The sequence below is a fragment of the Danio aesculapii genome, chromosome 16 (genome assembly GCF_903798145.1).
Source record: "Danio aesculapii chromosome 16, fDanAes4.1, whole genome shotgun sequence".
In the NCBI taxonomy this organism is placed as follows: Eukaryota; Metazoa; Chordata; class Actinopteri; order Cypriniformes; family Danionidae; genus Danio; species Danio aesculapii.
In genome coordinates, this window is record NC_079450.1 from 13,756,679 (window position 1) to 13,781,857 (window position 25,179).

Here is a 25,179-nt window from a genome sequence, read left to right on the forward strand (position 1 = left end):
TCTTTTATATAAAGTATTAAATACGTTTCAGTAATTCAGTACTTTCTCCTTGTGTTATTTCACTGTTATTACACACAACTCATTTTTCTGATTTTGTTTGTTTTATATTTTTGTTTGTACTGTTTGGGTTTTTACCAAAATCTGCTTCAATTTCATGTCAACAGCTCGTTTAGAAATATTATTCCCAGGAAAAAACAACATAATAATAATAATAATAATAATAATATATATATATGTATATGTGTGTGTGTGTGTGCAGTATGCACGTACATAAAGCTCCATTATAGATAACTGCTGGTCACATTTTTCTTCAACAACTTTTTTTCTGCATCTGTTTTGATCCATAGGACAGCAAGAAAAAAAAATAGAAGTATGTTTACTATTTACAATAACTATATACAGAGTTCATACGGTCATGAAAAACCTGAAAAAGTCATGGAATTTTGACATGGAATTTTCCAGGCCTGAAAAAGTTTTGGAAAACAGAAAAACGCATAAAGTTTAGGACAAGTCATGGAAAACAGATATCTATATACTTAAATATAGGTTAGTTGTCTTTACTTCTTTTCTGTTCTTGGCCAATCACATTCTCTCACATTATTAATGCGGTATAAGCATTATCTAAACCAATTTTACATCTATATAAATATAAATTGAAACTAGATAGATTGTTGCTTGTTTTACGATATGCTGTAATAAATTTGAACATATATTGTTTTTTACCACGCACATGTAGACATTGCATGAAACATTAGGTCATGAAAATTTACTTGAAAGTCTATGAATTTTAGTCGTAAAAAATGTGTATGAATATAAAACAACTAATTTTTATTTAAATATATTAATAACAAATTTTCTAGAATAAATATACCTTTATTTCTATGGTTTCAAATTTAAAAAATCATAACTTCAGGCATATGATCCTTTACAAATTATAGCAATATGCCGATTTACTGCTCAATAAATGTTTATTATTATTATTATTATTATTATTAATATTATTGATTCTGAAATAAAAAGCTTTTGTAATATTTGTTTGGTAAAGAAAGTATTGAAATGAATACTTTTGTATAGCAAGGCTGTCTTCATTTTTTTAACACCGTCTGTATTGATTTTAGTAGCTTTTAACATGTACAACAGAAATCAAAACCAAACATACAAAAATAATAGCAAATACAAAAAAAAAAAAACTACAAAATAAATAATGATAATAATAATACAAATATAGATATAAGTAAATGCATGTACTTATACATACAATATAAAGGTACATCAAATAACAACAACAGTATATCAGTAGCAGGTGAAACATGTTATACAGAGGAAAGATTTGTACCAGCTTCCTTCAGGGATCTTACAAATTAATTCCATATTTTGAAAAACTTTTCCCGTGTGAATGGAGTAATGATGTTAAAAATTCACCTTAAAAACCACAGGGATAAATGACATTTTAACACAAGTATAATTCTGGTGCGAGTGGGTCTGGGGTAAGTTTGACCAGAGGCTTTGAGCCTCAAATATGAGAAAAATGAAATTTCATCACAGATTACATTTGACTACAGATAATCTGCAGCATTTTATTCGCCTCTCCCTTTCTATCCTCTCTGTTCAAACACTCCATATCTCGATTTCTCAATCGAGACACTTCCTGGCACATTTTTTGTCCCTTGTGCTTTTAAACCGAATTTGGCCTGAAGTGACACAGAGCCCCTGCTATGACCTGTAGTTTTGCTCATTTTCCTCCAGACTGAGTTTGTCACTTGATGCACAAACGAGCGGATCATTCTGCTGCTTAGAAACATGGGCCACATGTTTGTGAATGTGCAAACAGTACGAGTAAACTGAATTTAGAGTATGGATCTGCGGTTATGATCAATGACGCTGCAGTATAGTGCTTTTAAAAGAACATTTTAACCCAAATTTTGGTAAAATGGCTGCTTTTCATTAGTGTTGCAACGGCATCATTTCTAAAATTCACCAAGCCTGAGTTAGATTTAGTACAATAGATGCACCAGAGACATGATAATAGCACTTAAAGATGGATCTTCAAGTCAGATTTTTATGATATGTACCCTTTAAAGTTTTGGGGTTTTTTTTGGTCAAAATTTCAAATTAAAAGTAAACATTTTTGCTTGAAAACAATGCATAATAAATCATTTTAAAGTAAAATATGCATATATCACTAGAACAGTGTCATATGTTTTGTTGAATAGTGTAGTTAAATTAGAATGGGAGTGTATGGGTGTTTCCCCAGTGATGGAAGGCAGCTGGAAGGGTATCCGCTGCATAAAACATATGCTGGTTCATTCTGCTGTTGCAACCCCAGATTATTAAGGGGACTAAGCCAAAAAGAAAATGAATGAATGTGGTTACATTATCCTAAATGTTTTGAAGAATGTTCAGATCCAGAGAAATAAGCTATTTTATCTAGTTAGGAAGCTTGTGCTGTGTGTTCATGCTAATGATGCTGTCACACACCCTCGATTTCCAGTTTGGTTTTCTAGAAAACGGAAATAGTGCAGATGCATTAATATGTTGTGTGTTTTATCAGACTGCACTGAGCAGCATTATAACATTCATTCATTTTCTTTTCGGCTTAGTCCCTTTATTAATCTGGGGTCGCCACAACGGAATGAACTGCCAACTTATCCAGCATTTGTTTTACGCAGCGGATGCCCGTCCAGCTGCAACCCATCTCTGTGAAACATCCATGCACACTCATTCTCACTCATACACTATGGACAATTTAGCCTTCCCAATTCACCTGTACCGCATGTCTTTGGACTGTGGGGGAAACCGGAGCACCCGGAGAAAACCCACGCGAACGCAGTGAGAACATGCAAACTCCACACAGAAACGCCAACTGACCCAGCTGAGGCTCGAAACAGCAACCTTCTTGCTGTGAGGCGACAGCACTACCTACTGCGCCACTGCGTTGCCAGCATTATAACAGAAGCCTATACAGAAGCATTTATTAATGTTATTAATATTATGCATTAATAAAACCTCCACTGCTTTTGTGTCGCCTCTCATCAGCAATTGCTTCAGCGTCTCATTTCGCTTTGACAGATTACAGCCTGATGCCACGCTCACACTCGAGTTTAAACATGCGAAATGGACCCTTTTCACATTTCCGGGTTTCTCAGTTGCGGAACTCATAGTTGGGTAAACTAATGGCGCACTTCAGACTGGCTCGTAAAAAACTACGGGGCACACGGTAAATCTGCTCTTCTTCTTGGATTTGTGGCTGTTCATCAAGACGACGACAAGGTTTGTTTGAGCCCAGATCGACCATGGCTCGTTATTATATGTATTTATAATTCCGCTATAAACTCTCGCTGTGTATTTCAAACATGGCGTTTTTTTTGTTTTCATTCTGGCTTATTGCGTAAGCAAATGACGTATCTCTGTAAACCAATAGCGTTCAGCTGCGCATGTGGCTCCTTTTGGTACCCTTTCTCGTGTTTGGTACCATTTCGAAAGGGTGCCGAAAAAGTGGTACGGTACGGTTCGGTTCGGTACGCTTTTTGACAGTGGAAACGGCCATTAAAGCGTACCAAACCGAACCGTACCGTACCGTACCACTCAGTGGAAACGGGCCATTAGAGCGTAGGGAATCAAAGTACAACCAGGGGCGTATTGGACATTTTAAAAGTCGGGGGGGACGGCTGTATGAGATCATACGTTCATATAATTATTAATCACCTGTTTCTAAATGGTTTGTCTCTAAAAGTGAAGGGGACAGATCCCCCCCACCCATTTGATTTCGCAGGTCAGAGTTCACCAATCTTAAATATATATATAATTTGTGGATGTGTGTAAACGCAACATTCTGTACTGCATTTAGTCATTGCCCAGCAGACACACATTGTCATAAGACGTTAATATTAGGTTAGATTTAGGTTGTAACGTCAGGTGATCAAAATTCAATGTCTAGCCAGCTTCTAAGGACAATGTTTTTTTCATGTCTAATAACGATGTGAAATGACGTTTATATTTAGTTGATTTTAGGTTGTGTTGGAAAGTACCAAAATCCAACGTTGAGCCAAAATCTTAAACCAACGTCATATTGACGTCAAATACTGACATTAAATTGGCAACCAAAATCCAACATCTGATAGACCTCATATTGGTAATGTCTACACAACATCAAGCTGTAACATCATTAGACTTTAATATTTGGTTGGTTTTAGGTTGGACGTTGGATACTGAAGTCGGCCTAATATAGGGTTCTGATGTCAACCCTGCAACATGCAACGTCCCCACGACATTGGGGTACAAAGTCAATCTAACGCCATGTTGGCATCCTGTGCCTGCTGGATGTTTAAGGCCATTTCAATTATCATACAGTAAATATTCGTCATTTTCTCATCAGTGACATGCATCTAAACAGTCTCTGGGCATTGTTGTTTTTTCTAATCCCATAGACAAGACAAGGAAAAGTAGTGGAGTAAAAGTACAGATACAGCACTAAAAATGTACTCAAGGGAAAGTAGAAGTACACATTCTTAAAACTACTTACCTAAATTTTAATTCCTGAGAAAAACTACTCAATTACAGTAATTTGAGTATTTGTAACTTCTTCCCAGTTGATGTATCCTGTTTGCCTGTCTGTCTGCTCAACGGTTTGCCTGTTATCCTGACTGTGATCCTTTGATTCCTGAACTGTGTTTACCACCATCGCCATCATCTTATTTCAGTTACCACCCGAAGTTAAGTCCTGTTTGTTTGGTTTTTTCTGTTATGTTGGTATTGATGATATTTCAGTTCTGAACAACCTCCTTTACATTGTTTAAGTTATCATAAATATCCATTCTTTCTGTTGATCTGCCTTTGTCTTCTCTGATCTGTTACAATAGGTCATCCATGAACATGATTTCTGAAAGAGTCCCGTAGGATGTAATGAAGACTACAACTCCCATGATTCCACACGCAGTCACTGCATCATCAAACTATGGCTTTGTTTGTTGTGAATACAAGCCCTCTAGCAGTGAAAATTAAATACTGTGCCTTTAAGTATATAATATATTTTTTTCATGAATATATCTTATATATTATTTCCTATCATAGGGATTTTAGAAATTCAATTTAATTATGCATTATGAAACTCAGCACTCCAGATAAACACCTGTTCATTTTCAGAAACTCTTTTTATTTTCACTAAATCATCGTATCGATTTGTACATATCTCAGTATTGTCATCATGCAATCCATTTCGAAATGTTACAAAATACATTGTGCAAACGTATACTGTAGGAAAATATATTCTAAACAGATAGCAATGGCATGTAAAATCATCTCCCTGTCTGTTGTTGAGCTTCAGCTGCGGTTCAGAGCCACTCGTGTGACTAATTCTTCATTAAAGGTTTCCTTGTTCCTCACATACACACAGAGAACTGACAGTGTTGTGCTCAGAGGACCTGGGTAACAAAAGTAACAGTGAGTACAATTATATGGACACCAATAATCCGATTTTGATCCGCTTAAGACAATACTCTGATTAAGATTGTACCATGTAAACTGCGATTAATTATTATTTTTTTATTAATTGAATCTGATTAAGGTGATGATCGAACTAAATAGAAATCGAATTAAGAAATGTGGAGTATGCCGATTTGTAGTCGCATTATTGAAGTACAGTACCGACGTAAACACAGCAATCAAACTATTACTGTCATGTAGGACTTTAGACACATTTTGCGACAGGATATTCTATACACTCACGTCTGTTTGACACTGTTCTCTGCACCTACAGAGTCTGTAAAGGACCACAGACACAAACATCGCGAAATGCAGAGGTTTTTTTTCCCATACAGCATGCGGTATCAAATTCCATTAAAACAACACTCTTCCAGCAGTTCATACTTGCATCCAATATCTTCTTTGTCACCGGGGGCATGCATGAAATGTTCTTAAATGAAAGTGAAAGTGCCAAACTGCAGTTAAAGTCCACAAATAATAAATGAAACACCCAAAATTACATGAAACTCCAGAGGAAATGTGGATGGCATGGTCATGCAATGACGTTAATTAGATTATGTGCTATAACATGTAAAACGGGATCATGAAAGGAACATTCAAAAAGCAATGATTATTATATTGCGATTCGATATAATATTATCAGCCCAGCCTACAGAGCAAACTTAAATGAACAGTGCAATATTATGCGTTGTTTGGACACTAATCTTTTTCCGATTGTTACAGCGCCATAAACTTTTCTCAAAATATCGTGTAAACACCTTAATCATATTATTGTCTTATTCAGATTAAATCTGCGGTCACACTGCACTTATCTCCCCATAGACTTCCATTCACATGCACGCGAATGCATCAGACCGGAAATGCAAGCTCGTGCGACAAGTTTCGCAGTTCACTGCATTGGAAAGTTCAAACTTGGTGAACTCTGACCTCTGAAATTGCATCACATGATTGCGTGAGACTAATCGAAGATCAAAACATGACCTCTTTGGACAGAAATTTAAATTTGGAGCAATCGCTCAATTTTTTTTTATGTCTAATCATATTGTTTATTCCCGCTCCTTTTCGCAGCACCATACAATAGAATGTCACACGCACAAACTGTAGTGTGAACACAGCTAATAATTCGATTACTGATGTCCATGTAAACGTAGTCAGTGAGTAACAATGTGAGATGTTCTGGGTTTGTTAAAAGTATCTTTTTTTTAAATTTTTTTTTTATATTCCTTACCTGTGTCTTTCATTTGTTTACCACATACATTCCTGTGCGGATTTTTGGAGTTTTTTCTCTGACATCCTGTTAAAGAAAAGAAAAAAACATCACTTAACAGCACTAATAAGTGCATTCACTTGCAATGACATCCCATTAACAACCTTTTTGTCAACTTAATTTTCTTAATTTTTAAAAAAAGTTTATTATCATTCATTCATTTTCCTTTGGCTTATGGCCTGTTTGCACTGAGTAGTACGGTACAGTATGGTTCGTTACGCTTTTATGTCTGTTTCCTCTGTCAAAAATGTACCTAAAGGCGAATCGTACCGTACCACTTGCAAAGGGGTACCTAGCAGGACAAAATGGTACCAAAAGGCAGAGTTAGACGCGCAGCTGAACTCTATTGGTTTACAGAGAAACGTCATTCATGCATTTACAAGCAGGAGAATGAAAACAAAGGAACCGCCATTTTTAAATACACCATCGAGACATTACATCGTAATACTGTATGCATATAATAACGAGCCATGGTTGACCCGAGCTCAAACCTTGTCGTGTCTTGATGTACATCCACAAAGCCAAGAAGAACAAAATCTGCCGTGTACTACTGTTGTTTATGAGGCCGTCTAAAAGTGCGAGCGGTTTCACTTTCTCCAGGGAGCTCGCGATTGCTTGTGTGCGTGTCTATAAATGAAATAACGTACTTCTTGAACTGATGATAATAACGTGCTCGAGATTGTTGAAGTGCTTCTGACATTCTTTCAGAAACGAATAAACACGATAATGAAGCCCGAAAAGAAAACGAAGGAGAAGCCCGAAAAACCAAAGGAGCAAATGATTCTTTTACCAACCTAAACCATGAACAAACTGCCAGGTTTAACTATGATCATCACCTTTTGGACTATTATGAACTCGGAATGACAGAATTACTTTCTGACCAGAGGTTACATGTGCCCTTGATACCCTTTAGGCAGTTGAAACGCAAGCCTGATAAAGGTGACCCGTACCAGTCAGTGGAAACGGGCCATTAGTCTCTGAATTTTACCAGAGGTTTCCACAGCAGAATGAACTGCCAGCTACTCCAGCATATGTTTTACGCAGCGGATGCCCTTCCAGCCGCAAACGAGTAAGCTGGGAAACATTAATTATTATTATTAATATTATTAATATTCCTATTTAAAATAATAAATTACATTTTGTTTTTGTATTTCTGTCTTTTTAGTATTTTGTCAAGAATAATATTCTGATTTATTATTTTTTTAATATACATTTTTTCAAATATTTAGACTAGAAAATATTGGGTTGTTATAACCCACTGTTAGGTGATTTATTTTCAATTAAATTGAAAATACACTTTTTATAACCCAACACAACTTTTTAACACTTTTTGTTGTTACAACAACCCAGCAATTTTTAGAGTATTTTAGAGTTTTATATTTAATATGAAATATTATTGTATAATATGTCCTACATTTTAAAAAAAAATCTTGACTTTTTTTCTCTCTAGTTTATCTAATTTAGTCTGCCATTTTGTGTCTGTCAATGTATATGGGTCATTGAGTTTGGGGTACTTTTGATACCTTTCTTTATATCATTGTGAGTCATAACAACTTGTTATAAGTCTAATCACCCAAAGAAATACCTTCGTTCACTGGAGAGTTCACCCAAAAGTGAAAATTCTGACATCATTTACTCACCCCTTACTTCTATCAAACCTTTTCTTTCTTTCTTTCTTTCTTTCTTTCTTTCTTTCTTTCTTTCTTTATTTATTTCTTCCTTCTGTTAAACAAAAAGTTATTTTGAAAAATGTTGGAAATCTGTAAGCACTGACCTCCACAATATTTGTATTTCTCATTCGATAATTTTCAGCGTTCAAAGTTTCGAACAAATTCAGGTTTGAAACTACTTAAATGTGAGTAAACAGTGTGTGAACATTAATTATTGGGTGAACTATCCCTTTAATTACTCTTTGCTCTGATCAGTCCTCGACCGAAAGCAGGTGTATTCACCCGCATTGCCTCAAACTGAAGGCTCAGTTGAGGGCTCAGGAGCCTCAGGTCTTTCTCTGGGTCTTTATTGTGATGTAGGCAGGGCATTGTATTGTGCGCGGTGACGCCGTGGCTGCTGGACGGTGGAGGAGACGCAAATGGAGGCCTCAGAGTCTAGTTTCCCAGGCTTCAGGTTTCTCAGTCACAGCCGCACAAAGAGGAGCCTGTGCGGGCGACGGGCACGATGGAGCGACAGGTAACACGAGACAATTTCTCTGGTTCTGATCTGTGATTGTGGGGTCAGTGTTTTACATGGACAGAGATGGGGATGGAGAGCCTTCCTGAAAACCCCTCTGTTCCCCTTCACAATAAAGCCGCAGATCTATAGTTAAAGAGACAGTTCACCCTAAAATTAAAGTTCTGTCATCACGTACTCAAACCACCCACTTTTTGGAGACCTATTTGAGTTTGTCTTCTGTTGAACGCAAAGAAGATATTTTTAAGAATGTTGGTATAAACAGTAGCCATTGACTTCCATAGTGTGTGTGTGTGTGTATATATATATATATATATATATATATATATATATATATATATATATGTTTTTTTTTTTTTTTTTTTTGAGTCAACATTAAAATATTATATTTTTTATTACTCAGGTATGAATAGAAATGTTTTCTTTAATATATAAACTGTTTTTCTGATACAAAAAATGATGGAAAACTATTATTTCTCATGGCAAGAGCATGGATATTTTAACGGGTCCGCAGCTCAAATCGGATTTGAATTTTTTTGCATAGGGAGATGATCGGATCTCCACGCATCTCCCAGAATGCTCTCCATTGGAAATGTATGACTTCCGGTCTGTCGCTTGTCGTGTGCAGTGGAAAGGCGGCTTAAGTGTTGTTGAGGTGTTTCTGTAAATGCTTATTTTTATTGCTATTATTTCATTTAAATGTTAATATTTATAAATGCTTGAGCAAACTGAGAGTTGACAAAACTGCAGAGCGAACAAGTGAAGAGTAATATTATGCACTGTGTGTGTGGATGCTAATCTTTTTCAGTGTAAAACAAAGGGTTGTCGCAACTTTCCTCAACTGATGTAAAATTATACCAAGTATTATCACAATAATGATAATAGTGCAGTGTTGTATTAATTCAAACCTAAAAGTTATAAAACGATCATGATTTTAACAACCAATGCAAACTAAAATGACCACTAGATAGCGACGAGTCCTAATCATTGAGTTACTGAATCATCAATATGTTTTTTTTCAAAACCGCTGATTCATTCAGCAAACTTCCATATAGTACGCTAAAATCAGTATGCGAGCCGAGTAGTATTTCCGAATTCATAGAATTTTAAAAACAGTATGCTCCGGTTTCCCCCACAGTCCAAAGACATGCAGTACAGGTGAATTGGGTAGGCTGAATTGTCCTTAGTGTATATGTGTGTGTGAATGTGTGTATGTGTTTCCCAGTGATGGGGAGGGCATCCGCTGTGTAAAACAAATGCTAGATGAGTTGGCGGTTCGTTCCGCTGTGGCGACCTCGGATTGATAAAGGGTCTAAGCCGAAAAGAAAATGAATGAATGAATAAAATAAATTACTAAAGTAAAATAAAAACAATATAACAAAAAAATGCAGTATTTAAATGATACTTTTTTCAAATTTAAATGTTTTCTAATTTAATGAATTTAACAACTTTTTAAGGGTAAAATGTTAATAAGTGCCTTTTATTGTGCTTTAAATTTAATTATTCCATGGTCTGTTGAAATTCTTGATTCTGATTGGCTGGAGGGTGTGCATTATTTTCGTTGAAATGCACAAGTAGTTCCAGTCGGTTTTGATCACAGTTCAAAATAAGTGCCCTTCTCACAAATATTTGTAGTTACCATAGGAACTCACATGTGCTGCACAGGAAACCGATGAGGATAGTTAACGGTGGACGGGAAATGCGCAAAATTAGAAAAATACTCATCTATTATGCCACAAAATCCAGTTTTTCAGAATAAAGTTACTGTAATGTCAAATGGGCAGTTTATGTATAAAGACAGCGCGTCTTTAAACATTTCAGAAGATCCCACAATAATATCGGTCAGTGGCAGCTCTGCGAATCTTTATATCTCAGGACCTGCCTCTAGATCTCATCTCTTGCATCTCTGTTGTTAAAACGTGATATATAATTATTCTTTGGTGTATCTAATGGTCAGTCTTTGGGTTTTTGAAACTATTATTTGTTCTCAGGTGTATTTTTTGGCAGATCGCGAAGATAAGTTTCATAATTAATTTATGATCGTAAATAATATAATATACAACGGATCCTGTGTGTCTGGCTGATTGCTTTTGTTTTAAAGTAGAAAAAATAAAACAGAATGTTCTCTTACCTGTCCCGATAAGTTTGTTTTTCATTTGCTAAATTTCCCTACATCTTTAATAGCAAAGATTTAGAAGATTTCTAAAATCTTCGCGGAGGCGATCAGACTTCACTGCGCGTCATGTGGCCCTTCACCTCCACATCGTGCATTAAATTCCTTTAACACACGGCAAGTTATTGATTATCCCTTATTTAAATAGGCTTATATATTTTAATAAGTTCTGTACTAGTTACTGACTGTTTAGACCACACCATTTCGCACACTTTATCAACGAAAGACAGCAAAGAATAAGCAGTCATAACAGATGTTGGTCAAGATTCGATTCAGCTCAACTCTCTTCATTTTTTTTATAATCTGAAGATTTAAAATAGTCAACAAAATTCCATCAGAATGAGTTATGAATGGTATCGCACCGCTTGTTTGCCGTTGGTTGTGTCAAACGTGCTCTGCGTGGAGTACATGGGGATGTCTGGACTGAAGTACATGGGTGGATTCATCTCTTCGGGTTCATTGACAAAAACCCTTCGTTTTGGACAACAGCACCAGATCACCACCTGAGAGGGGGAGGAGGAACACCGTTGTCCTTTAACAGTACATTTACTTGCAGAAAAAAACACATTATCCTGGCTTTTTCACCGAAGCCTAGTATTATGGGAATGTCATTGTTTTATGCATGTACTTAATAGGCCATAGTATTTTCCTGTGTTTTACCACAAATCCCTTTATTTTGTATATGAATATGGAAATCATTTAATAGCAAGCCATTTTCTGTGAACGTACGAGACCTCGGATTAAGCTGCCATAACTAACTAGTGCTACAAATAGGCTAGCGGTGCAGTAAATGTGATGGTTTATATTGTTTTTCCTCCCCTAGCATTGGTATTTTGAGTAAAAAGGCTTAATATTTTACAAAGCTTACACATTGGGCAACATGTTTTGGAGAAAAAGCTTTTCAAGAAACTAGCACAATTTCTGTTAGTTCCACACAATGTCTTTATGTTGACCCAACACAAATTGATTAAGTTAACTTAATGTAAGTGGACTGAACATGAAACAACTAAGTTGTCCCCCCCCCAAAAAAACTCTAAGAATTGTGTTGTTTCAACTAATTTTAAATAGGTAGTTTGAACAAGCAGCAAAAGTCATTTTTTGAGTTCTGGAAGTGCATAAAAACTGAGGCGTAAAGCCCCACACATTCAAGATTCAATGACTTTACCCGCTCTTTTACCTTGAAAATAAGGCCTATTAGAGTAATCAACATTTGAAGTGGATCAAAAAAGTTTTTCAAAATTGTAATATAAACCTAAGACAAGAATAGGTGTTGGTGAATAGTTTTAGGACAGCTTTTTTGTTTTTATTATTATATTATAGTCTTTATGATAAAAAAATCTAATTTGCAAAAGCGTCCTGGCCACGATTAAGCAGTATACAGTTTACATGGGTACAGATAACGTCTTTTATCCATATTAACACACATACAATGACAATTAAACCTAGTCAAATATCTACAGGCCAATGATTCAAATTCCAAATCAATTAAAATCTTTTAAAAAGTATGTAGTGTAGGGTTGGGACGATAGACATCATGATGCTGAGCTGGCATCGCAATTTTTACGCCCTGTCACAGCAGCAGCCCACTCGCGAAAAATACACATGGCCTCGTTTACACTAATACGTCTTAGTTTTAAAACGGCATTTTAGAACAAAAATGATCCACATCCAAACTGGAGTTTCATCTATAGCATTTCTGAAAAGCCCTCCTTCCATGCTATAGCTGAAGGATGTCCCGCTGGATCACGTCTCACTATAGTTGTTAAAGGTGATATTTAATTCATTTTGTCTCTATCTAACAACTCTTTGGTCTTTTGAATCTATCAGGTAACGTGTCACAGCGTCATTACACTGCTTCAATCTTTTGCTTTCACGCTTGTACTTTTAACGAAACCTCAGATACTGTTGGTTAGTTCCTGTTGGTTGTGCACCTTTTTTACCAACCAAGTTCGTCGACGCCATTATATCGATACAGTCTATTCATGCCAGAGTTCCGTGGAAAAAGTGATTGACAGGTGGTAATTTGTGTGTAACTTATCTTTATTTATTTATGATTTGGTTATAGGTTTGGTTATAGGTAAAACAAATATCATGCGGGTTAAAACGGTAGGCTACAAATAATTAATTTGTTATGAATTAATTAGTTATTCATAAATATTTAATTCACCGCCGCCTACAACGACGATGCCATCGTCCATCGTGATGTTTCACATTAGACATCGTCCAACCTTAATGTAGTGAAATTAACTCTTTAATCTGCAACTTTGATTGCAGGTTATTCCTTGAATGAGGTGCTGCATATTTGCATATTTAAAAACCTTTTATGAAAGGTTTTGACCCATTTCAAATGCTGACTACTGTATATTTTATAAAAAATAATACCAACATGCCATCATTATATTTTTATATAGTAATATTGTTTGCTCAGTTTTAAGAGTTGATTAAATATATAATTTTAATTAAATAATTAAAATATATAACATATAAATATAAAACATTCCAAAACAAATCACAAATGATGTTCTTTTAAAATAAATTTTAAAAATAAAATAAAATGCAAAACTAAATTTAGATTTTTTTTCTGAGCCTGATTAAAAAAACAAGGCAAACAAATACAGTAAAAAACATATTTTATTTAAAACCCTTCACTGCCAAAAACAAGAAAACGGCAAGAAAACATTGAAATCTTGTCATGAAAAATATTTGCGTATTGCAATTGTTATGTGCTCTTTTTTTATTCACAGTGACTCCCACTAGCAAAAACTTCTAAACCAGTCATCGGCTTCGTGCTACAAGTCACATCATGCAGATAGCACCAATCAAAGCTCTCACTGAAATAATCCATAAGTCTTTAATATATCCAGCCAATAGACTGATTTCACGCGGCCGACATTTAAAAGCGAAATCGAGGCTGCGGTGGGAAGAAATTCGGAAGTATTGCAAGGAGTTACACAGGAATCTTGTGTACCTGGCTGTATATCTTATCAGCGAAGAGAAAGTGACACAAATTTATAATTCCACCCCTTTCCGAGTGACCCGAAGGTCCGTTCTGAATGGATTGTGAAAATAAAAAGGGATATTGGAGCTAATTTTTAGCTAAGTAAAGGGAAATGGCACTAGTTAGCTAACTTTTTCTTTCCCAAACACATGCTTTTGATGCCATTTATCAAACTCAAGTTAAGAAACTGATTCTTTCACTATATTAGACTTGTCACGATACTGAATTTCAGTACTGAAAAAAACATTAATTTCCCGCTAACATTTAATTTACACTGCTGATTTGACATAGTATTCACCAGTGCTCAACATAAATGACTGTGATTGGCCGTGAAGATCATCAGTTCATTGCTTCACCACTGTTTACCGAGTGCAAACACAGACGAGCGATCTGCTGATGACTGATCTTCGCGGCTTTAAAACGCTCCAGTGTCCCTGTGCTTGTGTTTGCACTTGGTGAAGAGCAGTGAACTGATGACCTTCACGGCCAATCACAGTCATTCCTGTTGAGCACTGGTGAATACTATGGCAAGTCTAAATAGCTAAATGTTAGCATGGAACGGACGTTTTTAAAATTTCAGTACCGGGATAACACTATTACAGAAAACACGAGGGTGTGCTACAGAGGACTGCATTGTTTTATTGCTTACAGGGTTACATAGGCTGAAGCAGGGAAGCGTCCCCACAGTGTTTACCTCATGCCGTGAACTGAAGCCTAGGAGGAAACTTAAGCGTATTAAAGAGATTGTGATGTTGTTTGATGCCTAATATGCTTTTAATTGTGTAAATTAAACTGGACTGAATGATATTAAAGTGATGTTTACACCACATCAACACTTTGAAATCACACCAACAGCTGGAGGTTTGTAATCCACAGCATGTTGTTGCAATGTTTACAGTGCTGTACTTACGGGCTTCATCCCACCGCAGCCTCACTTTCATTTTTTAAAATAGCGGCCGTGTGAAATAAGATTATACCAGTACAACTGATGATATATATGGTGCATCCCTAATCAATCCTGCACCCTCGATCACTCACCAGAATGATGAGGAGGATGAGGAGGAAGAGACTGACGCCCACCAATGCTAACAGGGCAACCGCCCATCCAGGCACCAGATCAGCGATGGTGGGTGGAGAATAATACATGGGTGTGGTCTTTTGGGGTGAAGCTGTTGAAAATGGAGTGGAGCTTGTTGTAAATGGGGTGGAGCTTGTCGTTGGATTCACAGCTGTGCTGTGGACGGATGTTAAAGTGGTCCTGACTGAAGTTATGGTGCTAGTGGAGGCTGCAGGGGTGGTGGTGCCAGTTGTTGTTGGGACGGTGCTGACATTTGGGACGGTAGTGATGGTGGTGCCATTGGAAGCTGTAGTAATGGAGCCAGCTGGTGTTTCTGCAGTGGTGCTGTATAAAGTACTTGTGTTACTTAATACGTTGGGTGTTGGATGCACCGTGGTGGAGTTAAAGAGGGTGGATGTGGAGTGGATGGAGTGTGTGATGTTTTCTACACCAATAGAAGTGGACATGTTGGGCGTGTGTGTGGATGGAGAGTGGCTGGTGAGGGGTGTGGTCATTAGGGGCGTGGTCGAAAGAGGCGGGTCTTTGTATGTCGTCATTGTCGGACTGCTAAAGTTCTTCTCTTCCTCAAAAGGTCCTTCAGTCGGTAGTTCATCTGCGGATGGGATTGAATGTACTTTTAGTGGCTTATAATAATGTATTGGGTAACAATGTAATTGAAATTTGCAACTATTTTAGGTTGTGGTGAATTTATGTTATGTAATCTCATGCATTATCATGCTTCTGTTAATTTCGATAGGGTTAGAGCAGTGTTTCCCAACCACACCAACAGTACATATTTTGGATGTCTCCCTTATCTGACCCATTCATTTCAGGTTTTGGAGTCTCTTCTAATACCCTGCTTAGGAAGTGGTTGAAAATGTGTATTGTTGGTGTGCCGTCAGTAACATGGTTGGGAAATACTGGGTAAGAGCTAAATCTTAAAGGGGTGGTCTAGAGTGTATTTTTAAGGCTTGGTTGTGTTTATAAGATGCAAAGCAATGTGTGCTCATGCTTCATTTGTAAAAAAAAAATCACGTTATTTTTTTCATATATCTTACTTTGATTATACACAGCTACTCGGCTAACATGAAAACGACATATTTCCTAGTTTTTCTGAAAGGCCCGCCCTCAAGAGACTCTGATTGGTCAGCTAACATAATGTGCTGTGATTCGCGGATCGGCTCATCGTCACCAAGAAGCGTCTTTGTTATAACATTACAGCGCATCTGACCACGCCCCTTTGCTGCAATGCTTGCAACCATTTTTCAGTCATTTAAAACTGTCATGTCCTTGTCAGGCACGTCATGATTTTGCCAAGTACGATGCGATCCTGGATTAACATCTATGTTGATCCTGGAACATCTTTTTTTGTTTGAATATGTAATCCATACCATTTCCCTACCCCTAAACCCAATCATAACTGTAAATTATTCCCAAAATCAGAGGGGATAACAATCATGTAGAAGTGCACAAACCTAACCTTAAGCCTAAACTGAACATAAACTGTAAACGTATCCCTTAATTCTGATTGGCTGATTGGAATGTTGCTCCATGATCAACCTAGATGTTAATCCAGCAACATGTCCTATTTGTTAAAATCAGGTTGGCGTCCCTGTCAGAGCTCCAATTCTTTCATCTATCATTATCTTTTGGATATTCCTCAGCGATTTATTCATTAGTGACAGCCTTATAGCACATAAGTGTCTGCTTTTATATTTGGTGTCGGTTTCTTTTACTTAGATTAATTTGCTGGTAGGAAAAATCTATTCTGCTGTTCTGCCGTTCACTTCTGCTACTTATACTTTGACTTTGCATTTCAATTTATACTTTAATTGGACTTGACCTGCAAATTAAAATAGAAACTGTATAAGATGCATACAAACACACTGACAGTTATAGGTACCATGGATTGTTATGGGTCGATGCTACCATTTGGCACAAATCCATAAATTTCTCCTTTCTTGCTGTTCTTTCTCTCAGATGTGTCTCCTCGACGGATAGTAACGCTAAGACAGGGGTGTCCACACTCGGTCCTGCAGGGCCGGTGTCCTGGAGAGTTTAGCTCCAACCCTAATCAAACACACCTGAATCATCTAATCAAGCTCTTGCTAGATACAATAGAAACTTCCTGGCAAGTGGGTTGAAACAAATTGGAGCTATACTCAGCAGGACACTGGACCTCCAGGACCGAGTTTGGACACCCCTGGGCTAAGACTATAGAATACACAAGACATGTCACTTGAGTGGTTTTGAATAAGGAAAAGTTAATTAAGCGAATGAAGCCTAGAAATTTTAACTTTTAAATCACGGGCGGGTTTCAGCATTCTCATTGGTCCACTAGTCGAGATTGACAGATGCTCCTCTAGTCAATCAGATTTCTCCCTGATGCTGTGAAGACACGTGAAAACTTGTAATTTTTGTTCCTGCAATGGATGTTAATGGCTGCTTTTTCCAACAGTCTTCATTCATGCATTCAGGAAGCATGGCTTTGAATTGTGATTGGCAGGGTGGGACATAGACTTTTAGTGCTAATAGGCTAATATTAGCTATTTCCAACATTTCCTATTGCCCCTGCATTGCATACTATTACTGAAATTTAGATCACCACCTCAAAAAATAGTTACATTTTCTTGCAACACTGTAAAAAAATGCTTGGTTTCACACAATTCCTTCATCTTGTCCCAACACAAATCGATTAACTTAACTTCGGGGGTGTTGCTAGACATAAAACTGCTTTTTGATTAAACTGCATTGCTTTCACCAGCGTTGGTTTGGTTGCATGTAGAATAAAATCTTCATTTCAGAATTACCACTCTTAATAAATACACTTGCATATGAAGTAAATCATATCTCAAAGAATTTACTGAGGCACTGGCAGTTTTTTACTGGAACATGTGTCCCAGTAAATTGGGTCTAGCTACGCCCCTGGTTAACTTTATCGTTTATAAATTTAGGTGGATTAAACATAAAAACAATAAAAATTTTCCTCAAAAAACCTTAAGAATTTAGTTGTTTCAACTCATTTTAAATAAATAGTTTGAACAAGCAGCAAAAGTCCTTTTTGAGTGAAGATTAGGTTATGTGAAACCAAAACTCACACTCCAGTCAAGGAGCAACCCAGGCTCATTCTGAAAACGTACCTCTAGATACATTTCTGGAGACCATCAGATACGTCCCAGGAGGTATGTTTTTTGCAGTTTTAGTTTTTGCGAATCCAACAGACGCCGCTGTGTACGCTTATTGGGATCTCAAATTTCTCTCTCGAGTGCCATTCGTGCCCGATGATCTCACGTAAATCCACTAGAGGTTGCTGTCGACTGACTAACTGACTAATCGACTGACCCATCCTCCTCCTTCCCTAAACCCAACCTATAGTGTTTTCAAAAGCCACCCACTTCCCTAAACCCAACAGACAGTTTTAAAAAGCAATCCAGAAAAAGAAAAGCCCTTGCTTAATTTTACCACATTTTCAGATTTTACCACATTCTCACCCTGTTATTTACTTGTTTATTTTATTTTTTTGTCTTACCTACTTTCTGAAACTGTTTCTGAATGCTGATGTACATGGCGAGCTACTGGACAAACTGTTAACAGCGGGAAAGCCATCCATGGTAGGCGCGAAAAGGAACAGCGCCCCGTAGTGTTCGCTTTAAAGGCGAAATGCATCCATACAATCTTCTGGCTATAACTCATGATCTCAAGAAATGTATATAGGGCTACATTTTCAGAATGAGCCTATGTTGTTTAAAAACAATGTGAAATCAACTATTGTTGCCTGTTTGTTTACTGTCAGTGTAGCTGAAGTCGATGTCTAGTGACGGTGAGGGAATTTGTTTGTACGCTGGCAAAAAGATGCCTCTCACAAGCTCTGGACTGACGTGCGTTGGCCCAAACAGCAGTCGAGATGTGGCGATCACGGATCCGTTACTGCAAGAGAAGCACTCGTGAAATCAGAAAATTACTACTTTCTTATATTGCATTCAGATTTAAGATTAGGAGTTCATCAAACCTGAAGATCATCTCATCTGTCCCCAAATACATCAGATGAGTGCTGTTATATGAGAGTGCGTAAATATCATCGAACTGGAAAAAAGTAAATGTAACAGGGAAAAGGTCATTGTACAGTAGAATAAGACCACTTTTTATCTTGCTTTTAGTCTAAATATCTTAAAATTCCTTATTCAAGAAGCTTTTTCTAGACAAGCAAATAATATTGTTTTGTTTTCAAAAATAAAGAGTCCAAATTAGGTTAAAAGAAGCTAAATAGTTGGCCGATGGGGTAAATAAATTAATATTGTTTTTGGATTGAAGATGATTATTTTACTAACCCCATAAACAGATTTTTAGCTTGTTTTAAGGAAAACACACTTCATTTTGACTAGGGCTGGGCGATATGGCAAAAATGCAGTCTTGATAATTATTTTCAATTATGATAAATACTTCGAAATCAGTTGTTAATGCTTCCAGATTTAAAAGAGTATCCCAACAATGACTGAAGCCTCAAAAATTAGAGGGTCCATTAAATGGCATAACATATTTTCAGATGATAAATTTTTGAGGATAAAAATCTCTAATATCAACACACTTTTAGATTCCCATTGTTGCACATTTCTGTTTTGTGATTGGCTCTTAAATTAATATAGAGAAAAAAAGTCCAGAGCTTATCATTGCTATTGTCACAAATGTTATTGCGATTAGATATAATATAATTTATCGGCCCTAATTTTGACATCATTTTTGAATACTAAACAATTATTTTTACTTATTCATAAAATGCTTCTTAATTTAAGACATTTTTGATAATTAGAATAGAAAGCAGAGTAAGAAATGCATTTTTGTACCGTGCAATGTACAGTGCATCTGGAAAGTATTCATAGTGCTTTACTTTTTCCAAGTTTTTTATGTTACAGCCTTATTCCAAAATGGATTAAATTGATTTATTTCCTCCAAATTCTACTCACAATACCCCATAATTACAATGTGAAAAAAACCTAAGTACTGCAAAGAGGAATGGGCAAAAATTCCCAAAGACAGTTGTGACAAGCTTGTGGCATCATATTCAAAAAGACTTGAGGCTGTAATTGCCGCCAAAGGTGCATCAACAAAGTATTGAGCAAAGGCTGTGAATACTTCTGTACATGTGATTGTTCAGCTTTTTTATTTTTAATAAATTTGCACCAATTTCAAAAAATCTTTTTTCACATTGTCATTATGGGGTATTGTGTGTAGAATGTTGAGGAAATAAATAAATTTAATCCAATTTAGAATAAGGCTGTAACATTTAAAAAATGTGGAAAAAGTCAAGCACTATCAATACTTTCCGGATGCACTGTAATAATAATCTCATATGACAGCAGTGCCTTTAAAATTATCACTAAAGAAATAGTTTTCCTTATAATTTCACTTCATTAAATAAAGTACCATTCTATCACAGCAATTTGAACTTGAATTACAATGGTAATACTATGGTTTCTACTACATTTACATTACATGGCATACATATTTGGCAAATATGTTTATCCAAAGTGATTAGAGTACATTGTGATCAAGATATGAATTTCATCAGTTCAATATAATACACTGATAATACTTAGAAATTCTTTAAAGTACCATAGCTTATGAACATAACTTAGATTATTTATGACATCATAGTTAGTGGTATGGCATACATTGTAATGTCTTGTAAATAAATGAGTCTGGTACTTAAACTGCTACTGTCTCTATAGACCATTTTGAGGGATGTAAACAATAACAATGGTCCTAATGTATTTCCTGTTTTACATTTTTAATTTCCATAGCTTCCGAGAATCCCGAAAGGTCCACATATTGATAAATAACGTTATGACTGCTGTTTTAACATTGAGATATGATTGCACTGCATCGTGTTACAGTTACTAAAATTCCTGGACAACAAGCAGGAAATGGTTATGCGCTAGTGACATAACCACATTGAAATGGTCTATACCATGATATGATGGTATAGCTATGGAACTGTAAAATAAACTGTAGTATTTGCATGCAGTTATTTAATCTATGCTTAAAAAATAAAGGTTATCAGTGAAGAACCTTTAACATCCATGAAACCTTTCCACCGTGCAACAAAAGGTTCTTTATTGAGTGCACTAGTGCCTGTCCACTTTTTAACAGAGCTTGTTCCAGAAGCATTTTCTCCACTCATTTTCTCCACAGAGACTTTTAAACAGTCTTTGTTAAAGTGCTGCAGGCCATGAACAAAACCGATCAGCTACAAGGTGAATCACTACATTACAAACTTCAATGTGAAGCTTAGAATTATATGAAAATCAAAGAAAATGTTGATGAAAGAAAGAACTACAATCCCATGAAGCACTGCAAATAACACAAATGAAAACTAGAAATATACAAATCAAATTATAAATGACAGAGACTCTTTAAAAAGTCGATCATATTTATAGAAGTGACATGTATTTTGAATGCATGGGGAAAGACTGGTATATTGCATTTATGCATAGATATTTACATTAGATATATGCTATTGTTGTCTGTTGGAAGAAATGCGTCAATAGAGCCGCCATTTTAGTATAGGGTAGGGCTCCTTTGAAATAAATGCAGGACCAAGGTGTACTGGAGGACTGGCCATCTGGAGCCATTAATATGTAAACGTATATACATGTATCTATGATCAGGAGTTTTCTCGGTGTTCAGTAAGTAAATATTTATTTAAATCACTGTTCTATATCGATTGATAAGTGACCACACAGGCATTGCCGACAAAGAGTGTGTGTTTGTGTGGATGGAAATGTATTATCCTCCCTCCCTGTTAAATTTGATCTAATACATGTCCTGAAACACACCCCCTCCCCCGCTTTCACTTCTCATTCTAATGGAGGGAGCAATTCGTTTGTGAATGAATCTCTGTTATGAACAACTCGTTCAGTTAGCTGACAATAATACAAGTTTCTAGCACCACAGCATCTTCGTTTATATTGCTTGCTTATTTTATTCAACAACACTAGCATAAACCTAGTATTTAGTGCGAGTTGGCGCTACTTTGCCTCATGGTGAATGGAGTGACTTTATTATCATTAATAACATCAATAAAAGTTTGTAACATACAAAAACTTAAAAAACAAAATCTCACCTATGAAATGTTCCGTCTTTGTGCTTTGTTTTCTTTGTTTGCTCATTATTACACCAGTACACAGCGCTAAAGTCCAGCATCTTCACATTAGCTTTAGTCTTGACCAGTGCAGTTGAATGACTTTAGTCCTGGGAGTACTGTACAAATGTGGCGGTGCTACTGACGCATGCTCAGGGTCCGTATGTGATATCTAGTGTAGTGGATAGAGCTAAAGTTCTTTTTTACATGCACTGCGTTCCATTCAGAAGAGATCCTCCCTAATGCCTTTGAAGGGTTTACCATTCTCTGGAGTGACAACTTCGAAGGGATGAAGTACATAGTAATGAGCCCTTTCGAATAAAACACAGTTTGCAACACAAAACAATTTCCCATGTGTTTTGGGGATCATGGGGGTCCATCAGTTTAACACCAACCTGATTTTACCAAGGAGGACATGTTCCTGAATTGACATCTATGTTTATTTCGGAGCAACATTCCAATCAGCCAATCAGAATTAAGGGATGTGTTTACTATTTATGTTAAGTTTAAGGTCACGTTTAGGTTTATGCACTTCTACATGATTGTTATCCAACTATTATTCCCCTCTGATTTTGAGAATAATTTACAGTTATTGTTGGGTTTACAGGTAGAAAATAGATATGGATTACATTTTCAAACAAAAATTATGCTCCAGGATCAATTTGGCCAGGATGCCTTTTTTTGAAGGACATCCTGGGATTTTTAATTACCTTGGAGAGTCAGGACCTTAGTTTAACATCTCATCCAAAAGACGGCGCTCACTGAGCAGTATAGAGTCCCTATCAATATACTGGGGCGTTAGGATCCACACAGGCCGCAGGTTGAGCACCCCCTGTTGGCCTCACTAACACCATTTCCAGCAGCAACCTAGCTTTTCCATGTGGTCTGCCATCCCGGCACTGACCGGGCACAGCCCTGCTTAGCTGCAGTGGGCGACCATGTGAGAGTTGCAGAGAGATAGCTGCCGGCAGCATAGATGTTAATCCAGGATCACATGGTACTTGGCAAAATCATGACGTGCTCAGTTGTACCCTTTGAAGCTCTTCATTTTGGAATAACACAATGTGGCAGCCATGATTGTTTTGCTCACCAGTGCTTTGATTGGTTATATTGTTTGTACAGCATCATGGGTAATGTAGTTTTTCTGCCCAAATCCATTATTTATGTTTTTAAAAAATGTGGAGTTATTTGTTAACAGAATGGTTAAAGAATTGCATAGATAATCAGTTAAAAGCCTGTCTGTTTATTCGTTCATGTAAAGCATCTGATTCCAGTATGGAGAAAGTGAATGGAGCTCTTGCTTCCAAGTTTACTCTATGGTGAAACAAAGTTCTTCAGAGTCTCTTTCAACTGCTATCTCAAAGAAACCCAAAATGGTTTGCTATTGCATTTGGGACCTTTTATTTGTATTCATCAAAGTATATTGTGCTATAAGTCCATCATTGTACAATAGTATATTTTTCTAGACGACCTTTCAGAAAATGCACGTTCATCTAAAGAATACATTTATAGTTGAAGTCAAATTATTAGCTCTCTCCTGTGAATTTCTTTCTCAGATATTTCCCAAATTATGTTTAACAGAGCATGAAATTTTTCCACAGTTTTTATTAAACAAAAATTGGGGGAAAAAGCATATACAGGGGCTAATAATTCAGACTTCAACCATATATATCACAGCGTACTGTAAATACGTCATTAATGATGTACAGTATACAGTCGTGATTAAAGAGAGATGCTCACCAGTTGATCCAGTTCTTGTTTGAGCGTTGTGTACTCTGCTGATTGCTGGTCAGCCAGTGACTCATTATAAACACGGTTAGTGATTCGGAGGTCCATGATAACTGAAGTTAAAGAGTGTGGCGTCGAGGCATCTGTGCTTTCAGTTGTGGCGTCCACCGCAGATATATTGACCGAGTTTACACCTAAATCAAATTGACAATTATTGATCATAATTCAATTCAAGTGTATTTGTATAGTGCTTTTTTTTGTTTTACAAAGATTATTGTTTTAAAGCAGCTTTACAAAAGGTGCACATTATTGCATTACTGTCAAATTAAGTTAAAGTTACTTAAAAAGGTTGACTTGGCTCTAAAGGTTGGCTCTTTTGTATGCAACATAAAAATAAAATGTTTTTTTTTATTTCAACCAATGTTCACCCCAAAAATGTTTTATATTTTACCTTAAAGTGAACATTTTATTACTTCATATGACCAAAAAATATGTTTGAAGTATGTTTTTTCCCCATAAAGTGAGAGTTAATGGTGTCCGCCAAAAAACACAATGACTTTTATTGTGTAGACAAAAAATCTAGAATTGTTTTAAATATTATTTTTACATAAGTCTACATAAGGATTAGTATATATTGACCACATTTGAATTTGATTTAACCACCCCTCAAAATTTTACAAATACACAACAATGAATTAGCTTGCATTTTTTTTTTTAAATATAACTTTTACTTACCAATAAAGAGTAAAATCCAGCCAACAACCAAGGTGGTGGAAGCTCTTAGCATAATCTTGATCATCTTTGAAGACGAGTAATCCTTCAGAGTGTGATCTCCGCCAGCAGGTTGAGTCAACATCCACTAATGTTCTGGAGAAAGTGCCCCTTTATCACAGTGAACAGTCTTTTTATTGTTTGAGCACCTGAGCAGGTACTGCACACACATGGGTGGAGCTTCTGCACCTCCTTTTTTCTCATGTTTGGAAAAGGAGTTAAAAAAACCCAAAAAGGAGTAACAAATGAGATCTCATTAATTTCTTCTTGAAAGAAATTCGATTAAAATGAGATCACTTTTCAGTTTTTTCCTCGGGGAAAATTCCATATGCTTAATGTGTAGTTTCAGAAGGGGTCTTAAACGGGACCTATTATGTCC

The 25,179-nt window shown here is 36.4% G+C and overlaps 1 protein-coding gene across 1 annotated transcript; it reads right to left on the reverse strand.

The window, feature by feature from the left end:
* Window positions 1-6,707: 6,707 nt before the first annotated feature.
* Window positions 6,708-24,885, reverse strand: LOC130243725 (mucin-5AC). Its single transcript, XM_056476009.1, has 7 exons — window positions 24,765-24,885; window positions 24,042-24,223; window positions 19,173-19,246; window positions 18,951-19,090; window positions 15,145-15,776; window positions 11,471-11,611; window positions 6,708-6,775 (listed from the first exon to the last, which is right to left on the reverse strand). The coding sequence occupies exons 1-7, from the start codon at window positions 24,883-24,885 to the stop codon at window positions 6,719-6,721; spliced, it is 1,347 nt and encodes a 448-aa protein (XP_056331984.1). The 3' UTR covers window positions 6,708-6,718.
* Between the last annotated feature and the right edge of the window lie 294 nt (window positions 24,886-25,179).

Bases quoted from the DNA above. Each gene is read 5' to 3' on its own strand.
- LOC130243725 (XM_056476009.1), bottom strand. From the start codon at position 24,885: ATGTTGACTCAACCTGCTGGCGGAGATCACACTCTGAAGGATTACTCG. The intron at 24,224-24,764 runs GTAAGTAAAAGT...AATTTGATTTAG, and splicing joins CTGGATTTTACTCTTTATTG to GTGTAAACTCGGTCAATATA. The intron at 15,777-18,950 runs GTAAACAAACAG...TCCCATCCGCAG, and splicing joins CGACTTCAGCTACACTGACA to ATGAACTACCGACTGAAGGA.